This window comes from Fundulus heteroclitus, chromosome 10, assembly GCF_011125445.2.
Source record: "Fundulus heteroclitus isolate FHET01 chromosome 10, MU-UCD_Fhet_4.1, whole genome shotgun sequence".
NCBI classification, from domain to species: domain Eukaryota; kingdom Metazoa; phylum Chordata; class Actinopteri; order Cyprinodontiformes; family Fundulidae; genus Fundulus; species Fundulus heteroclitus.
This window is the reverse complement of record NC_046370.1, coordinates 5389391-5403526: the sequence shown is the minus strand read 5'-3', so window position 1 is coordinate 5403526 and position 14136 is coordinate 5389391. Positions and strand designations below refer to the sequence as shown.

Genomic DNA, 14136 nt, shown 5'->3' with positions numbered 1-14136 from the left:
CAGTGCTAAGCAACCAACACACAACCAAGTGCAGGCAAAGGGGGTGTATACTAAGAACATGGTTAAGTGATAAACCAGGCTTAGTTAACCTACAGGAAGTGGTAAACCTGCTAATAGATACACCTGCAGGTATCATTTAGTTCAGAAAATTAGGACTCTCTGCTATTAGATGCTTTTCCTATAACACAAGGTTAATTTAACCTGCTTTACCACTGAACCAGCTTCTTATCCTGTTGGTGGTGATGAACAAACCCAGGCAAGTCCCGACTTTGTCACAGTCAATCAGTAGGTCGGGTCAAAACACTTGCGTGTGTGCGTGAGTCTCTCTCTCTCTCTTTTTGTAACGAGTAACTAAACCAAACATTGAAAATGTATTGGAGTAAAAGTATGCAATGAAGTTCAGAAATATAGTGAAGTAAAAGTAAAAGTTATCAAAAGATTTTATACTCGAGAAAAGTGTAAAGTACTCCAAAATATACTTAAGTACAATAGTGAAGTATTTTTACTTCATTACTATACAACACTGCACCAGAGTATAAGTCGCACCCCCGGCTGAACTATGGAAAAAAACTGCGACTTATAGTCTGGAAAATACGGTATTTTGAAAATATGGTATTTTATCTGAAACTTAGCAGAAATAGTTCAAACAGACATTCTTATAACAACACCTTAGTTGGGGTAACGTCACAGGGAATCGGCTTGTTTTGTGACAGTGAGTCCAGGGCAGGAACGTGCGTGCGCTGGGCGGGCAGCGGCAGCGAGGAGAACCGGAACAACGCCTACCCCCACAAGGCGGGCTTCGCCCAGCCTTCGGGGCTGGCGCTGGCTGCAGAGGAGCCCTGGAGCTGCCTGTATGTGGCCGACAGCGAGAGCAGCTCCGTCCGTTCTCTGGCCCTGAAGGATGGAGCCGTCAAGAACGTGGTCGGAGGAGAGAGGGACCCACTGGTGGGTGAAAAACACACGAATAGTGGAAGTTTTATTAGATTTAACCAAGATAATTTGTTGTTTAGGGTTCAAATTGATTGTCTTTTACATGTTTTTCTTGACAATGTGAAACTTTTTATATAGCAGTTACAAAAAAAAAACCTGAAAGCATCAGAACCGCCTCCTGAAGGAAGCTGTAACGTTGGTAAAGTCATGTTCAGTCCCTTTGTCGATAAAACTGTTTGTTCCCTTTTTCTTTTCTTTTTGCCTCCAGACTTGAAAAGCCGTAAAACCCACATATCAATCAAACACATTTCCAGCTTTCTAAAAAAAAAAAAAAATTTACACGGTTTTTAAAGGAAGCTTTTGTAGAAATCCTTGTAAGCCGTAGGCAGTCACAAGGAATCATGGTTGTTTGTCCCATAAATAGAAAGTATTGATTTAGGACATAAAAGCCCACAAACAAACACAGCTTCACTTGTTGTCCTGCAAAAGCAGCACCTGAAAAACAACTTTTTGGGTTGTGATTAATGTTTTCCCCCAGTAATTTTAACGAGTTTTCATTTTCGGGTTTTGTGCGTTGTTTGGTAACAAGGAGCTCTGAATTCTTCTTCTTGAAATACGCTATAAGTTGCAGGGTTGTCATGTGCACAGAGTTGCCTGGTTAAAAAAAGGCCGGTGTGAAAGTGATTTGCATGCATAACAGTTCCTGGAAAGTGAAGCTTTTTGGTGATTTCTGCTTTACTGGAACTTGATCTGAGTTTCCAGGAACTTTTAGCGCTAATCTAAGACTTCCTGTTTCCACTGGAGGTCAGAAAGACACGATGGAGGCGCAGTTCACTAGACTAGTCTGATGGCTTAGAGAAATGTGTGACATCCATCCATCCATCAATCATTCATCCATCCATCCTTCCGTTTATCCGTACATCACCCATCAATCATTCATCCATCCATCTATCCATCCATCCATCCATCCATCCATCCATCATTCTATCATCCATCCTTCCGTTTATCCGTACATCATCCATCCATCATTTCATCCATCCATCCACCATTCCATCCATCCATCCACCATTCTATCCTTCCATCCATCATTCTATCCATCCATCCATCATTCTATCCATCCATCCATCTATCCATCGATCCATCCATCATCTATCCATACATCCATCCATTCATCATTCCATACATCAATCAATCATTCATCCATCATTCCATCTAACCATCCATTCATCATTTCATCCATCCATCCACCATTCTATCCATCCATCCATCATCCATCCATCCACCAATCATCCATCTATCATTCCATCTGTCAATCTATCATTCCATCCATCCGTCCCTCTACCCTGCCATCCATCTGTTCATCCATATTTGGAATACAGGAAGGTTTTACACACTTATAATGAGCCGTGGTCCCAAAAAAAGAACAATAATTCTCACTCTTTTAATTAATTACAAGTTTGAAACATTTAAAATGTGTTTTAATAAAATATTTCAGACTTCTTTCTGTCTCTGCACTGCTGAGCTACAGAAACGAGATTTATTTGCACTACGGGATCGAGACTAAATTGCCATCTTGTAGTTGTTACTCAAATTGCTACAAGAAAACGGATCTGAAAGCCAGTTTTCTTCAGAGATATTTATCGTTCACATGTTTTATTTGGGTTGCACAGTGATGCGGTTGGTAACACTGTTGCCTTGCAGCGACAATGTCCTGGGTTCACATCTTTCTGCATGCAGTGTGCATGTTCTCCCTGTGCATTTGTTGGTTCTGACCAGGTTCTCCACCTTCCTCCCACAGTCCAAAAACAAGTGATGATTGATGGACTTTTATTTATTTTCCAGACTGTATTTTGCACTTTTACCAATGAGACTAAAATACTCATTGACTATTTCTTGATTTAATTCATTGTTTGTTTGTTTATTATCATCAAAGTTCTGGTCTTTTACACCTTTTGTCCCCCTCATGCTCTGGCCATTCTGAATCCACTTTGTGAATACTCTTTCTTCTGTCCACCAGAACCTTTTTGCTTTCGGGGACGTGGACGGCAAAGGGGTGGATGCCAAGCTGCAGCATCCCCTCGGTGTTGCCTGGGCTCGTGAACAAAGCCTGCTCTATGTGGCCGACTCCTACAACCACAAGGTAACCGTGGCCCGTCACAAGGCCGCAGCATCAGTGTGTTGTTCCTACATTTAACGGTTCTGGCGTCATTCTGGGCTCCTTCGGGCTTTCAGGCTTGAGAGGTTACAGGAAGTTCCTGATTCTCACTTTGATTTAAATCCTCAAAGCATAATAAAGTGATTTTCTTTTTTTAAAGCAGACTTCAAACCCTGCCTGGAAAAAGTATTTAATTCAAGTATTTCTCTGTGCTGGAAAAATATGGGAAATATGAATAATTATTTAGAAACTGCCAGCGTCTTAATGTTGCATTTATCTGTCCTCTCTTCCCTCTATTTTTTCTGGTCCTTTGAACCTTTGTTCATATCTTCCTTCCTTTCTTTTGTCCTAATTTCTTCTTCTTTCGTTCTTTGCCATCTTTACTCTTAATTCATTCCATCTTTGTTTCCTTCCCTCTTTCCTCCCTTCCTTACATTCCTCCTTCATTTATCCCTCATTTTTTAATTCCTTCCTCACTTTGTTCCTGTGATTTTTCTTTTTTTCTTTTTTTTTTTTACACATATTTAAAATCTGACCTCTGTATCTGTCTGCAACATTTTCACGGAGAACCTTATCTATATTTCAAAAATGAGCCAAACCTGCCTGAGATCTCAGCTTTAACTCTTGAGAAGTTTAGATTTTGGAAATCTAAAATGTATATCAAGCCCGTAAAAAGGTTAACCCTCCTTTATTTGTCTCCTTGCGCTGTCGTCACGCCCAGATCAAGGTGGTGGATCCAAAGACAAAGCAGTGCACCACGTTAGCGGGGACAGGAGAAGCTGGAGACACGCTGGGCCCACAGTTCACCGCAACCTGCTTCAATGAACCCGGAGGACTCTGCGTCAGTGGGAAGCATCTTTACGTGGCCGACACCAACAACCATAAAATCAAACTTCTCAACCTGGACTCCAACACTGTCTCTCTGGTGTGTGTTTGAAACTTTGAGAAAGTAGCTTTCTCCTTGCTCCGCATTAATCCAAACACCTAAATCTGTCTCCCAACCAGTTCCACATCGCCACCGAGTGCACAGACTCAGCAGCTGTGGCGCCTCTGGGAGCCACCAAAGTCCCCACGCTGCCCAAATCAGCTGCCAGGAAAGATTTGCCTCCAGTTTCGGCGTCCGAGGGCCAGACTGTCGTAATGTCGCTCACCGCGTCGCTTCCAGAAGGAGCAAAACTCACCCAAGAGGCACCCAGCAGCTGGGCACTCTCAGCTGAGGGTGAGAAAAAAAAAAACGTTAACTCTGCCTACAAATGTCCTTCATGTAGATATTTGATTCCTTCTGATTCCTAATTTCCTACACCTTGTCCTCCATTGTTAAGATACATATAGTTTGAAATGCATTTCCTGTAGGGCTGAACAATTAATCGCATTTTCAATATAATCATGATTTAAAAAAAACACAATTTTCAAATCGCAGAGTCTGCAATTTTTGGCTATGTAACAATTAGGGAATTAGTCACGTCCATTAGGTGTTGGTAAAATGTTTAAAGTGGGTTTGCCTCCACATGAAAGGGAAGACAGCTGCAGCAGTGAGATAATCTAATTTTATTAATTGTTTTAGAGTTTGTATAATCATACATAGCATTAAGTACAGGTCAATCAGTTTAATACATAGACTTGCTTGTTGGTTGGACTTTGCACTTTGTGTTCAACAAGGATTGATGTCCAATTAAATTAAAAGCTGTTCTTTTAAATAATATTCTGATCAATAGAAACATTAAAAGTTCATGTTTAAAATAGTCCTTGTTTACAAACATCTTTATTTAGAGGCCATTTTTGTTGCTTGTGGTTAATGCGGAGAAAAGTCAAAATTGCAATTTTGGTTGAAATATATTGTAGGGAGAACACAATCATTACTGCTCCGAGTTTAAATGCTGTGGGTCTTTTAGCAACTAATCAACATGGCGAGGAAACAAATTGATTTGTTGTTTGTATATATTTTAAAACACATGATAAATTAAACTGGGGAAAAAAAGTTGCATTAAATTGCAATATTAAGAAAAAAAAATTGCAATTAGATTATTTTCCAAAATTGTTCAGCCCTAATTTTCAGGGTGTTGCATTGTTACTCTTAAGATTTGGTGTAGATGTCTTTTTTTTGGGAGGTGGGGGAGTTTAAAACTCTTCTTCTTTACTGTTTATTTGAATTGAGATGAGCATTAAGCATAAATAGATACTAAGCAGTACAACATTCATAGCCTTTGGTAACTTGCTATGCACGTCCCTAGATGGGCCTCTAACCACATTGTCAGCATTTACATTTTGATGCAGCGGTCAAACTAAACCTCTTCAGTGTGTTTATGCAAGACTATTTGGGTATTTCTCTTCATTTTCATATAAAGGAGTTGAAATAAATTTACCTGTAGATGTTGGGGCTGGTGGGCAACAAAGAAAGTTTTTAAACTTTTAATTTTACCCCGAAACAAAAGAATTTTAGTTGGCTACAGAGATGCGCCGATCCGATACCCGGATCGGATATCGGCATTCCGTGCAGTCATTTGTTTTTTTTTTTGTTTTTTTATTAATATCATAAACAGAAATACAATTACAGCGATTTAGTCACTTAGATTGTATGTTTGCAACGGCGGTTATGTCATGCAGAGCACACACAGCGGCTGGTGACGACCAAACACAGAGCAACGTGGAGCAAGCACCGGATGTGGTGATAAAGTTGGTAAATTCAACACCACAAACTTAAATAAACACCTCCAAAAGCACCTTGCTAAAAAGCAGTCATACCTTTTTTATTTTTTATTTTATTTTTTTTTACAAAGTCCAGCTTAATGCCTTCCTTCACGTTGCAAAGTATATGGTTAATTTATTCAACAGTAGTATCGTATCGGTATCGGTTATCGGGCGATACACTCAGCCCAGGTGTCGTATCAGGTTGGATCGGAGAAAAACTGGATCGGTGCATCTTTAGTTAGCTAATTTAATAGATTGGGAGGATTGTGCTCATAGTTTTCTGTTGTTGTGACAAGAAAATATCTCATCGCCTGAACTTCCCCACATCTACAGTCAGAGCAGTGCTTAAAAAGTAGAAAGCAACCGGAGCTGTGACCTGAAAGGCCGGACTTAAAGGTTTATCTCATCGGCATGCAGTGAGCAGGATGGTGAGGGAGGTAAAGAATAGAGATGCACCAATAAACATAAGATAGAGACTGAAATGTTCTTCTTTTTTTTCTTCCTTCAACAGCTCTGGTTGGTGATTAGATACTGAAAAATAAATTTTGTCCTAAAAACACAGCCAGCTGCATTAAAAAAAATCAGATAATGCTCAGGGTTGTGCTCTGATGCCTAGATGGCAAAAATCTGGAAGTTCCTTCATTTAAAAATACTAACTCTTACCAACCAAGCACATTTATTTTCTCCTCTGATCCTGAAATTAAAAAAATCGGTATCGGTCAGAAAAAAACTGGATTTGTGCATCTGTTTAAAAACAATCATTTGTTTTGGAGCTTTTTACATATATTTACCAGCAGCGCCAATAGATGTAAGATTCATGTTAATCTTGAATCTTAAATCCAGGTATTAGCTGATTTGATTTATTTTAAGTGGTCTTTTTCACCCAGACTCTCTGACTTTCAGCTAAATAAATCATAAATAAACGCATTTACCAACGCTAAAACATTTGTACTTCTTGGAGGAGAGCAACACGTTAAGCTGAAATCTAAAAAGCCACTCTCCCCTCTTATTTGGCCCTGTTATAGAGTTCTGCTTCCTCCTGCTCGCTTTTATTTTTGGTCTATTTTCTAGGCTTCTGATTTAAAAAAAGAAAAGTAATGGTGCTGAATGAGGCTTAACCTCCGTTTTATCGCTCAACAAGCAGCGCTGCTCTCTCCCGGCCTACACCTGGGACTCTCAGCTAAAGCGTGGAGGATTACTTAAATCGCTGAAGCACTTCTCTGAACCACTGATGATGATTTATGTGGGATTTTTTTTTTTTTTTTTTTTAGTTCTCAGCGTAATCTGGAGGTAATCAGCCACAGTTTGACCCCAGAATCAGGTGTGAAGTGAAGCTTTTAGATACGACATGAGTGACAGCTGACGGTCCGATCATTAGGTTCGGACCTAAAGCATTTCCATCTTTCAGATGCGTGCAGTCAGCCGTATCAGCGGGCTATTTTTAGGACGTTTTTGATAAGGCGACATGCCTCGGTTCACATAATTAGCCACCAGGCTATGTTACGTGATCCTCCGCTGTCCCATTATGCGCAGTCTAGACTTCTGCTGATCGGATCAGCACCGGGGCAGGAATTTTAATGGATCAAGTTAGAGCTATACACCAGATCTAAATGTTCTTTTTTTTTTTTTTTATGCTTTTTAGAAATGGCTTCTGTGGGACCTCGCGTAAGGCCAGGGCTTCATTAATCACTGCGGGCATGGATTTTGTCATCTCTCTGGCTTTAGAGTTTCTCACAGTAGAAAATCCAGCCTTCCCTTTTGAACTTCTTACTCATTTTTTTTATTCTAAAGATGCAAATTTACGTGTAAAATAAACGTGCCACATGCGTTGGCAGCGCTGTGAAGCACTGAGGTTTCAATCAACAGATGCAGTAGATATAGACGTCGGGCTGATATGAGCTTTCAAAATAAAGTTGGCGGCCGTTTGTTATGTGCCGTCGTGTTTTGGGCGTCCACGTTCCCAGATTGGGATGACTGGGATGTTCGTCTGGCTTTTTTTTTGTTTTTTGTTTTGCATGAATCATAGATGCTATAGATGTTGGATACACTATAGCAAATTTATCTTCAGAGACACGCAGGATGAAAGTCTAATAATGGCATCCCTTAGATTCCAGCAGCAATATTTTACTGAGCCAAGCCTGAAATATTTTCAAAACCTAGACGTTTCCAATCAGATTTTGTATACAGCAGATATTAAGATGCTAACAGGCTAAAGCAAAACCATGAAACCACATGTCGTTATTCCTCTTTGCCACGATTAAACCACGTGTAGCAAAAAAAACATTTAATCAAATATTTTGTGAACTAAACGAAGACACAAATGATATTTTACTGAACAGGTTAGGGTGAAATAGTAATAAAACATTGATAATCTTAAAGGTGCATTGATATAGTCTTTCCAGGCTCAAATAATCTGTCATGTTCTGCCTGATTGACCACCACCCAGTCGCACTGACCCCACAATAATGATAAATGTTTTCTGGATTTGTCCCAGTGTGCCTATCAACCCAACTGTACCATGTAGGTTGCAAAATCACCTTAGAAAAAATTGTGTCTGGACCATAAACATGTCTATGCCAGAAACCTGTAGGTTGATTTTAAGTCAGGGTTTAGGCAGAGACAATGCAAAGTGCTTTACATAATTAAAATATAGGGGGGAAAAGCAGAATAAAAGCAAGTAGGAATAAAATGTAGAAACAGAATAGAAACTAAAAGCAAACATTAGTTTAGTGCAATCAATACCGAGGTGAAGCAAATTAATCCACGTCTTTGATACGGGGGGCCCTGGGTTCGAATTCCGATTGCATCAGAAGGGGCATCCAGCGTAAAAACTCTGCCAAGTCTGGGTTTAAGTGGTAATGACTGGCTGTCATTACCACTTGTTTTCCCTGCCATTCACTATATGCACGCGAGAAAGCAACAACAAAAAACCGCGTGTTAACGTCAAATAAACGCATGCATATCGAGTTAGTAAGCATTTCAGTTTAAAGTTCTTCCAGCATGGAATATGACAGAAACAAGTTAGTTGTAACCACTGCCAAGTTAAACTTTGTTATTGAACATAAAATGGTAATGCTGCTCCCTGCTGTTACCTCAGAAATTTCCTGTTTTTGGTAGATTTTTTCCCCATAAAGAGAATTCCGTCATTGGCAATAAGCTTTAATTTATTATTATTGCTATTTTTTGTTTTACATGTTTAAGTTGAGCTTTACACTAAATATGTGTTACTGATAAGTGCTACAAATGTTACAACACTTTTGTTCATATGGCAGCAGAACATTAAAATAAAAGTGCTCTTTACACTACTTTTGAATTCATTCTTAGAGTTTGTAAATACAATGCGATTAATCATGATTAATCAGGCAAATTATGCGATTAATCGCGATTAAATATTTTAATCGTTGCCCAGCCCTAGTATTTCATCAAGCTGCATGCTGGGATACCTCTAGGTCGCGTGTCTAGACATACTTAATGTTCCTTTTCAGGCTTTTAGGTGTCAAAATATGTGTCAATATCCAAGTATTGATAACTACTATCCCTTTTTAATATTTCTTCTGCCAACACACCAGATTGCTTTTCAAGGTTTTAGAGCTTCAATAAAATCAGTTAATTTGTAAAATCTGACTTTTATTTTTGCCGTTTTTTTTTCCAGGTAACGAGTGGCTGCTGGAAAGCCAGGTGACGTCTGGACACATTTTAGATTTGTCGAAGCCGCTCCGTGTCTCGGCCCAACTCCCCGCTGCCGTGAAGGAGTCGGACCGGAACGCCAGCCTCAGGTTGAGCGTCTGGCTGTTCTACTGTTTGGAGGAAGGTAAAGCCTGCACGATGAAAGCCGCGTGCTTCACCCAGCCTCTCCACATCAAGGCGGGTCCCGGAGAAGGAGACGTCACCGTGGCGTTGGACCATTCCTTCTAAAACCGGCCGCACGGCTCCGCATTAAGAAAATATTACCTCCGCCCTCGGATCTAAACCCATATTGAAGGTTTTGTTTACAGTTTTGAAGGGAGAATCCTACCTTTTAAGTAGGATAGCACGGAAAAAATCCTTCAAACTTCCCCAAAGTTCCTCGTAAGAAACGCGGATTATCTGCTCTGTATTGATTAATGATGTGCGTAAAGTTTCAGAGCAAGAAGCAAAGCAGCTTAATAGTAAATGTATTTAATACCGTGTTTTTGCCTAGTCGGAGGGGACTTTTGTACATCTTTTCATATTAACAGGAAAAATTGTTAGAGATGGATAAAATGAATGATGGGACATGAATGACATTTTGATTATGCAATTAGCAGGTAGTGGTGAGCTATTTTCTTTAATTTAATTCAAATTATTTATATTTCAGAACATTTGGTTTGCTAAACGCAGAATCAGAACCTTGACAAGCAGCTTTTTTTTTTTTTTTTACTCAAGTCCACTTCTACAAAAGATCGATTTACATTTAAATCTTGTGAAGACAATATTCTCTGTAACTACTGAAATGTAATTACCGAGCAGTTTCTGAACCCATTTCTCTCAGAACCCGGTTTAATCTTCCGTTTCCATCAGTTCCGTGACTAACTTTTGAGAAAAAAAAGGAGAATAAAACTGAACGAGGGACTTTAAATGGAGCTGAGAAATGATTCGGTCTAATTCTGCCTCTGACTGTGAAAGCAAAGCACACCTTGTGAATGCTAATATGGAGATATGACCGTTTTCCTAACATGGGGGGGGGGGGGGGGGATTGGGCCTTTCATCGGGGTATTGGAATAGGAAACCAAAAATATCCAGTGCGTCATTCCATCTGAGCATAATGAAAGATGTGTAAAACAGAGAGGGACAGGCATAAATCTTTTGAGACCTTGATTTATTGAGGTTATCTATGCAGAGACTCGTATTTTATAACCCTTATCGGGTTAAAGTAGTCCACTGTTAAGATTTAATGTAATATTTACAAAGACTTGCAAAAGTATTCACGCCTCTTGACATTTTTTTTTTCCACATTTGGTCGCGTTAAAACCACAAACTTGTGACATTTCAGTTTTCTTTATTAAAAAAAGCAAAGACATTGTAGTATACGATTATATGCATTGCCATGACGCGACACTTTGTCAAACCAACGTTCAATCTTTGCAGCTGAAGCTCAGTCAGATTCTCACCACTGATTCTCAGTTTGCTTTACTTTGACTAGGCCACGTTGGATCTAATTTGCTCCATTGGAGGTTCCGGCTGTATGCTTTGGCTGTGCGTTACTAGATGGTTAACCTTTGACCCAGTATCAAGCCCATTGTCTCTTTGCTGCACCGTCCTGTATTTAGCTCCATCGATCTCATCAACTTTGATCACCTTCTGTGCCCCCACAGCATGACGCTGCCGCCTCCATGCTCCACCGCAGTCACGGTGTGTTTGGGGTGAGGTGCAGAGCGCGGTTATTGCACGCCGGCCGTAAAGCCTGGTTTCATTCTCTTCTGTGCCGTGTCTCCAACATGGCTTGTGTGAACTTGTACTCTTCCATAAAAGCTGTATTTGTTGAGCGCATGTCTTATAAGTGTTCTGCTCCACCCGAGCTGTTAATCTCTGCAGGTCCCCCAGAGTTACTGAGGGCCCCTTGGCTGCTTCTTGGATTAATGCTCCTCTGGTTGCGCTGGATTTAATTTAAAAAGGATATAAAAGTCCTTTAGCATCCACTAAAGGGTTTTCCTCCAGTTTAGTCCCTCCATCTTCCAATCAACCCTGACTTGGCTTCCCTGTCACTGCTGGCTAAACGATGCAGCCACCGCCGTGTTTCTCGTTAATAAATGACAGTATATTGAAGTTTGTGGTTGTCATTTTGCAGAATGTGCAAAAAGCTCAAGCGGTATGAATACTTTTCCATCACCCTCCGCATGTTCACTCCACGTCTTCCTGCCGCGGCGCCTTTAAGACGCATGCTAATCCGGCCTTCCGCAAACATTTATCCTTTTGTGAGCTGCATGCGTCGCCGCAGACCACTTTACAAAGCCGTGTTTCTGTGTGACCGATGAAACGTTTGCTTTCCGATTATTCGTGTCACGGGGTGCCGTCCGTTTTTGATTCGGGCCCTTTTTTTTTTTCTTTTTTTCTTTTTATCCAGCTGTTGTCTGAGTAATGAATAAAGTTGCTGTTTCCAAAAAGCCCAGGCGGCCTCCTGCGAACCGGAGACACCTCGAGTCTGCCGCCTGCTCCGCCACGCCGCGTGTTATTTTATCCAGAAGACAAAGTCTCATTGAAATCCTTTTGCTCCACAAAGGGAGCGTGATGTGAAAGATACGCTCTAATAAGGACCCGCTCTATCGCTTTCTGTTATGCAATAGGATATTATAATGTGGAAGCTGTTGTCGTTTTCTCCTTATTGCTTTTCAAAGTTACGGTCTGCTGGCCTCGGGGTGTTTTTTTTTTTTTTTTTTTTTTTTTTTTTTTTTTTTTTTTTTTTATCATCATCGTCTCTCATAACGTGATTTTTCTCGTCAGAATCTGGTTCTTTGGTTCGGATCGCTCGGCCCAAGTGCCTTTCAAATGGAGGGGGGGGGGGACGTCTTAACTGATGACACTTAACTGTATCTGAGGCAATAACAATATAGTTGTGTAATAAGAGAAAGTGTTTGTTTTTTTTCCCCCCCGACATGTTATTTATTTGTAATGAGTTGCTCAAGGGTTCTGATCCGTTTTGCACGCCGCCAGGATGTTTTTTATGAACTGTAATAGGAGAGAGTGGTGGTGGGCATTAGCGCTAGTCTGATATTGTTTTCCAACTTCTTAGACTCATTTGATGTTTGTTTGTTTTTTTCTGTCCAGGTAATGCATTAAATTGTCCATAAATCAAAGCTAAAAACAAGAACTAATAAACATATTTCTACACTCTGGTTGGAATCTAGTTTTTCTGAGATTTGGAGAGGAAACTGCATCTTTTTTACTTCGCTTGGACCGGAGCAGCTGCAAATGGAGGAAGCGGCACCTCTGGTGGGAGATTCTGTACAGATGGGTTTTCAGACGTCTTCCAGCTTTCTGACTTGTGATGTGCTACATTTCACCAAAGCCAGCTCATTTTCTTCTCCTCATGGTCCCCAGTGACAAAGCAGAATAAAACACGGCAGCTTGGTATTGGTGCGAAGTATTCGCCGTGTTTGTTTAAATATTTGAATCTGTATTTGAATCCAGCTGCATCGGCCTAAAGGATCTGGACTGAACATTTTACTCACTCTGGAAACGTTTGTAATTTCATTTATGGATTTTACCAGTTTGGAGCAATTTCAAATTGTATTTATTTTTAAACTTTATTCCTTTTCCCATTCACTTAGTGGTATTCATTCTTCCTTCCAATAGTTAATTCATCCATCCACTAGTTTAACCAAAAATAGTCTGAGACAGACAAATTCTCAGTTATCCGGGTCATGGTAAACACAAACGGGCTTAAAGCAGAGGCAACCGGCCTTTCGCTCCGGTTTTCTGAAAACGTTTCCACACCTGTCCAGGAGTCTTTGTCAATTCATAGTTGTACAACTCTGTCCTAAAACTCATTCCAAAGAAACATAAGTCCATAATAAGCATTCATATAATTGTTCCGGTGGGTTCCACAGCTGCAGGTTGCTCAAGTACGAGCCAAAGACTTCTGATTCAGTGTTGCAACCTTTTTCAGACAAACTGAGTCCAGTTGCCTCCTATTTGAGCCTGCATGTGGTTCAGTGGTAGTTTCCTGCCATATATTGTGCTTTGCTCTCTGAAACAGTTGTCCAGAATGTGTTTAAAGTCTGGGATGGTGTTTTATCACCTAATCCTGCTTCTAATATCCCCACAACTTCATCTCTGACCTCTCTTTGGTCTTCATGAAGATGTTCACTAATGATCTCAAACAAACCTCTGAGGCCTTTACAGAACAGCTGCTATTTATGCAAAGGTTAAATTAAACCTGTTGGAGTTTAATTTACCTATTAGGTTATACTTTTGCTCATTTATTTAATGATTTAAGTTGTAGGATTTTTAGAACTGAATAGAACTGCATTCTACAGTTTTTAGATCTTTGTTTGTAAAAAACATATATTTAAAAGCATGATTTATTTCCAACCACTTCCACAATTATGCTCGACTTTGTGTGGGACCCATAACCAGTATAAAAACTATTTTCAATTAGTTTCAGTTAAGCTTGTCCAACCAAACAGTCAGAGACTGACACAATTATCCAGTGATTACCAATAAATGAGCATTTCTAATAAGCAATCAAACACTCTTCATGCACTTTCATTTTGCATTACTCAAACTACAATTTATTTTTTTGGTGGTGGTGGTGGTATAAAAAAATCAAAGCAAACAGTGAAAGCTTTAGTACAACTTGACAATGAAGCATATGACTTCTAGTTACTCAACCAAAACCGTCTTTA

General features: G+C 40.0%; 1 protein-coding gene across 1 annotated transcript in view; it reads left to right on the top strand.

The window, feature by feature from the left end:
- Nucleotides 1-12624, top strand: part of nhlrc2 (NHL repeat containing 2) — a 35217-nt gene extending 22593 nt beyond the window's left edge. Inside the window, exons 8-12 of the mRNA XM_036141826.1 lie at nucleotides 714-945; nucleotides 2948-3070; nucleotides 3807-4010; nucleotides 4091-4304; nucleotides 9426-12624. Of these exons, the coding sequence (XP_035997719.1) occupies nucleotides 714-945; nucleotides 2948-3070; nucleotides 3807-4010; nucleotides 4091-4304; nucleotides 9426-9688 (1036 nt within the window). The 3' untranslated portion in view covers nucleotides 9689-12624. The remainder of the gene's footprint in view (nucleotides 1-713; nucleotides 946-2947; nucleotides 3071-3806; nucleotides 4011-4090; nucleotides 4305-9425) is intronic.
- The last annotated feature ends 1512 nt before the right edge of the window (nucleotides 12625-14136 follow it).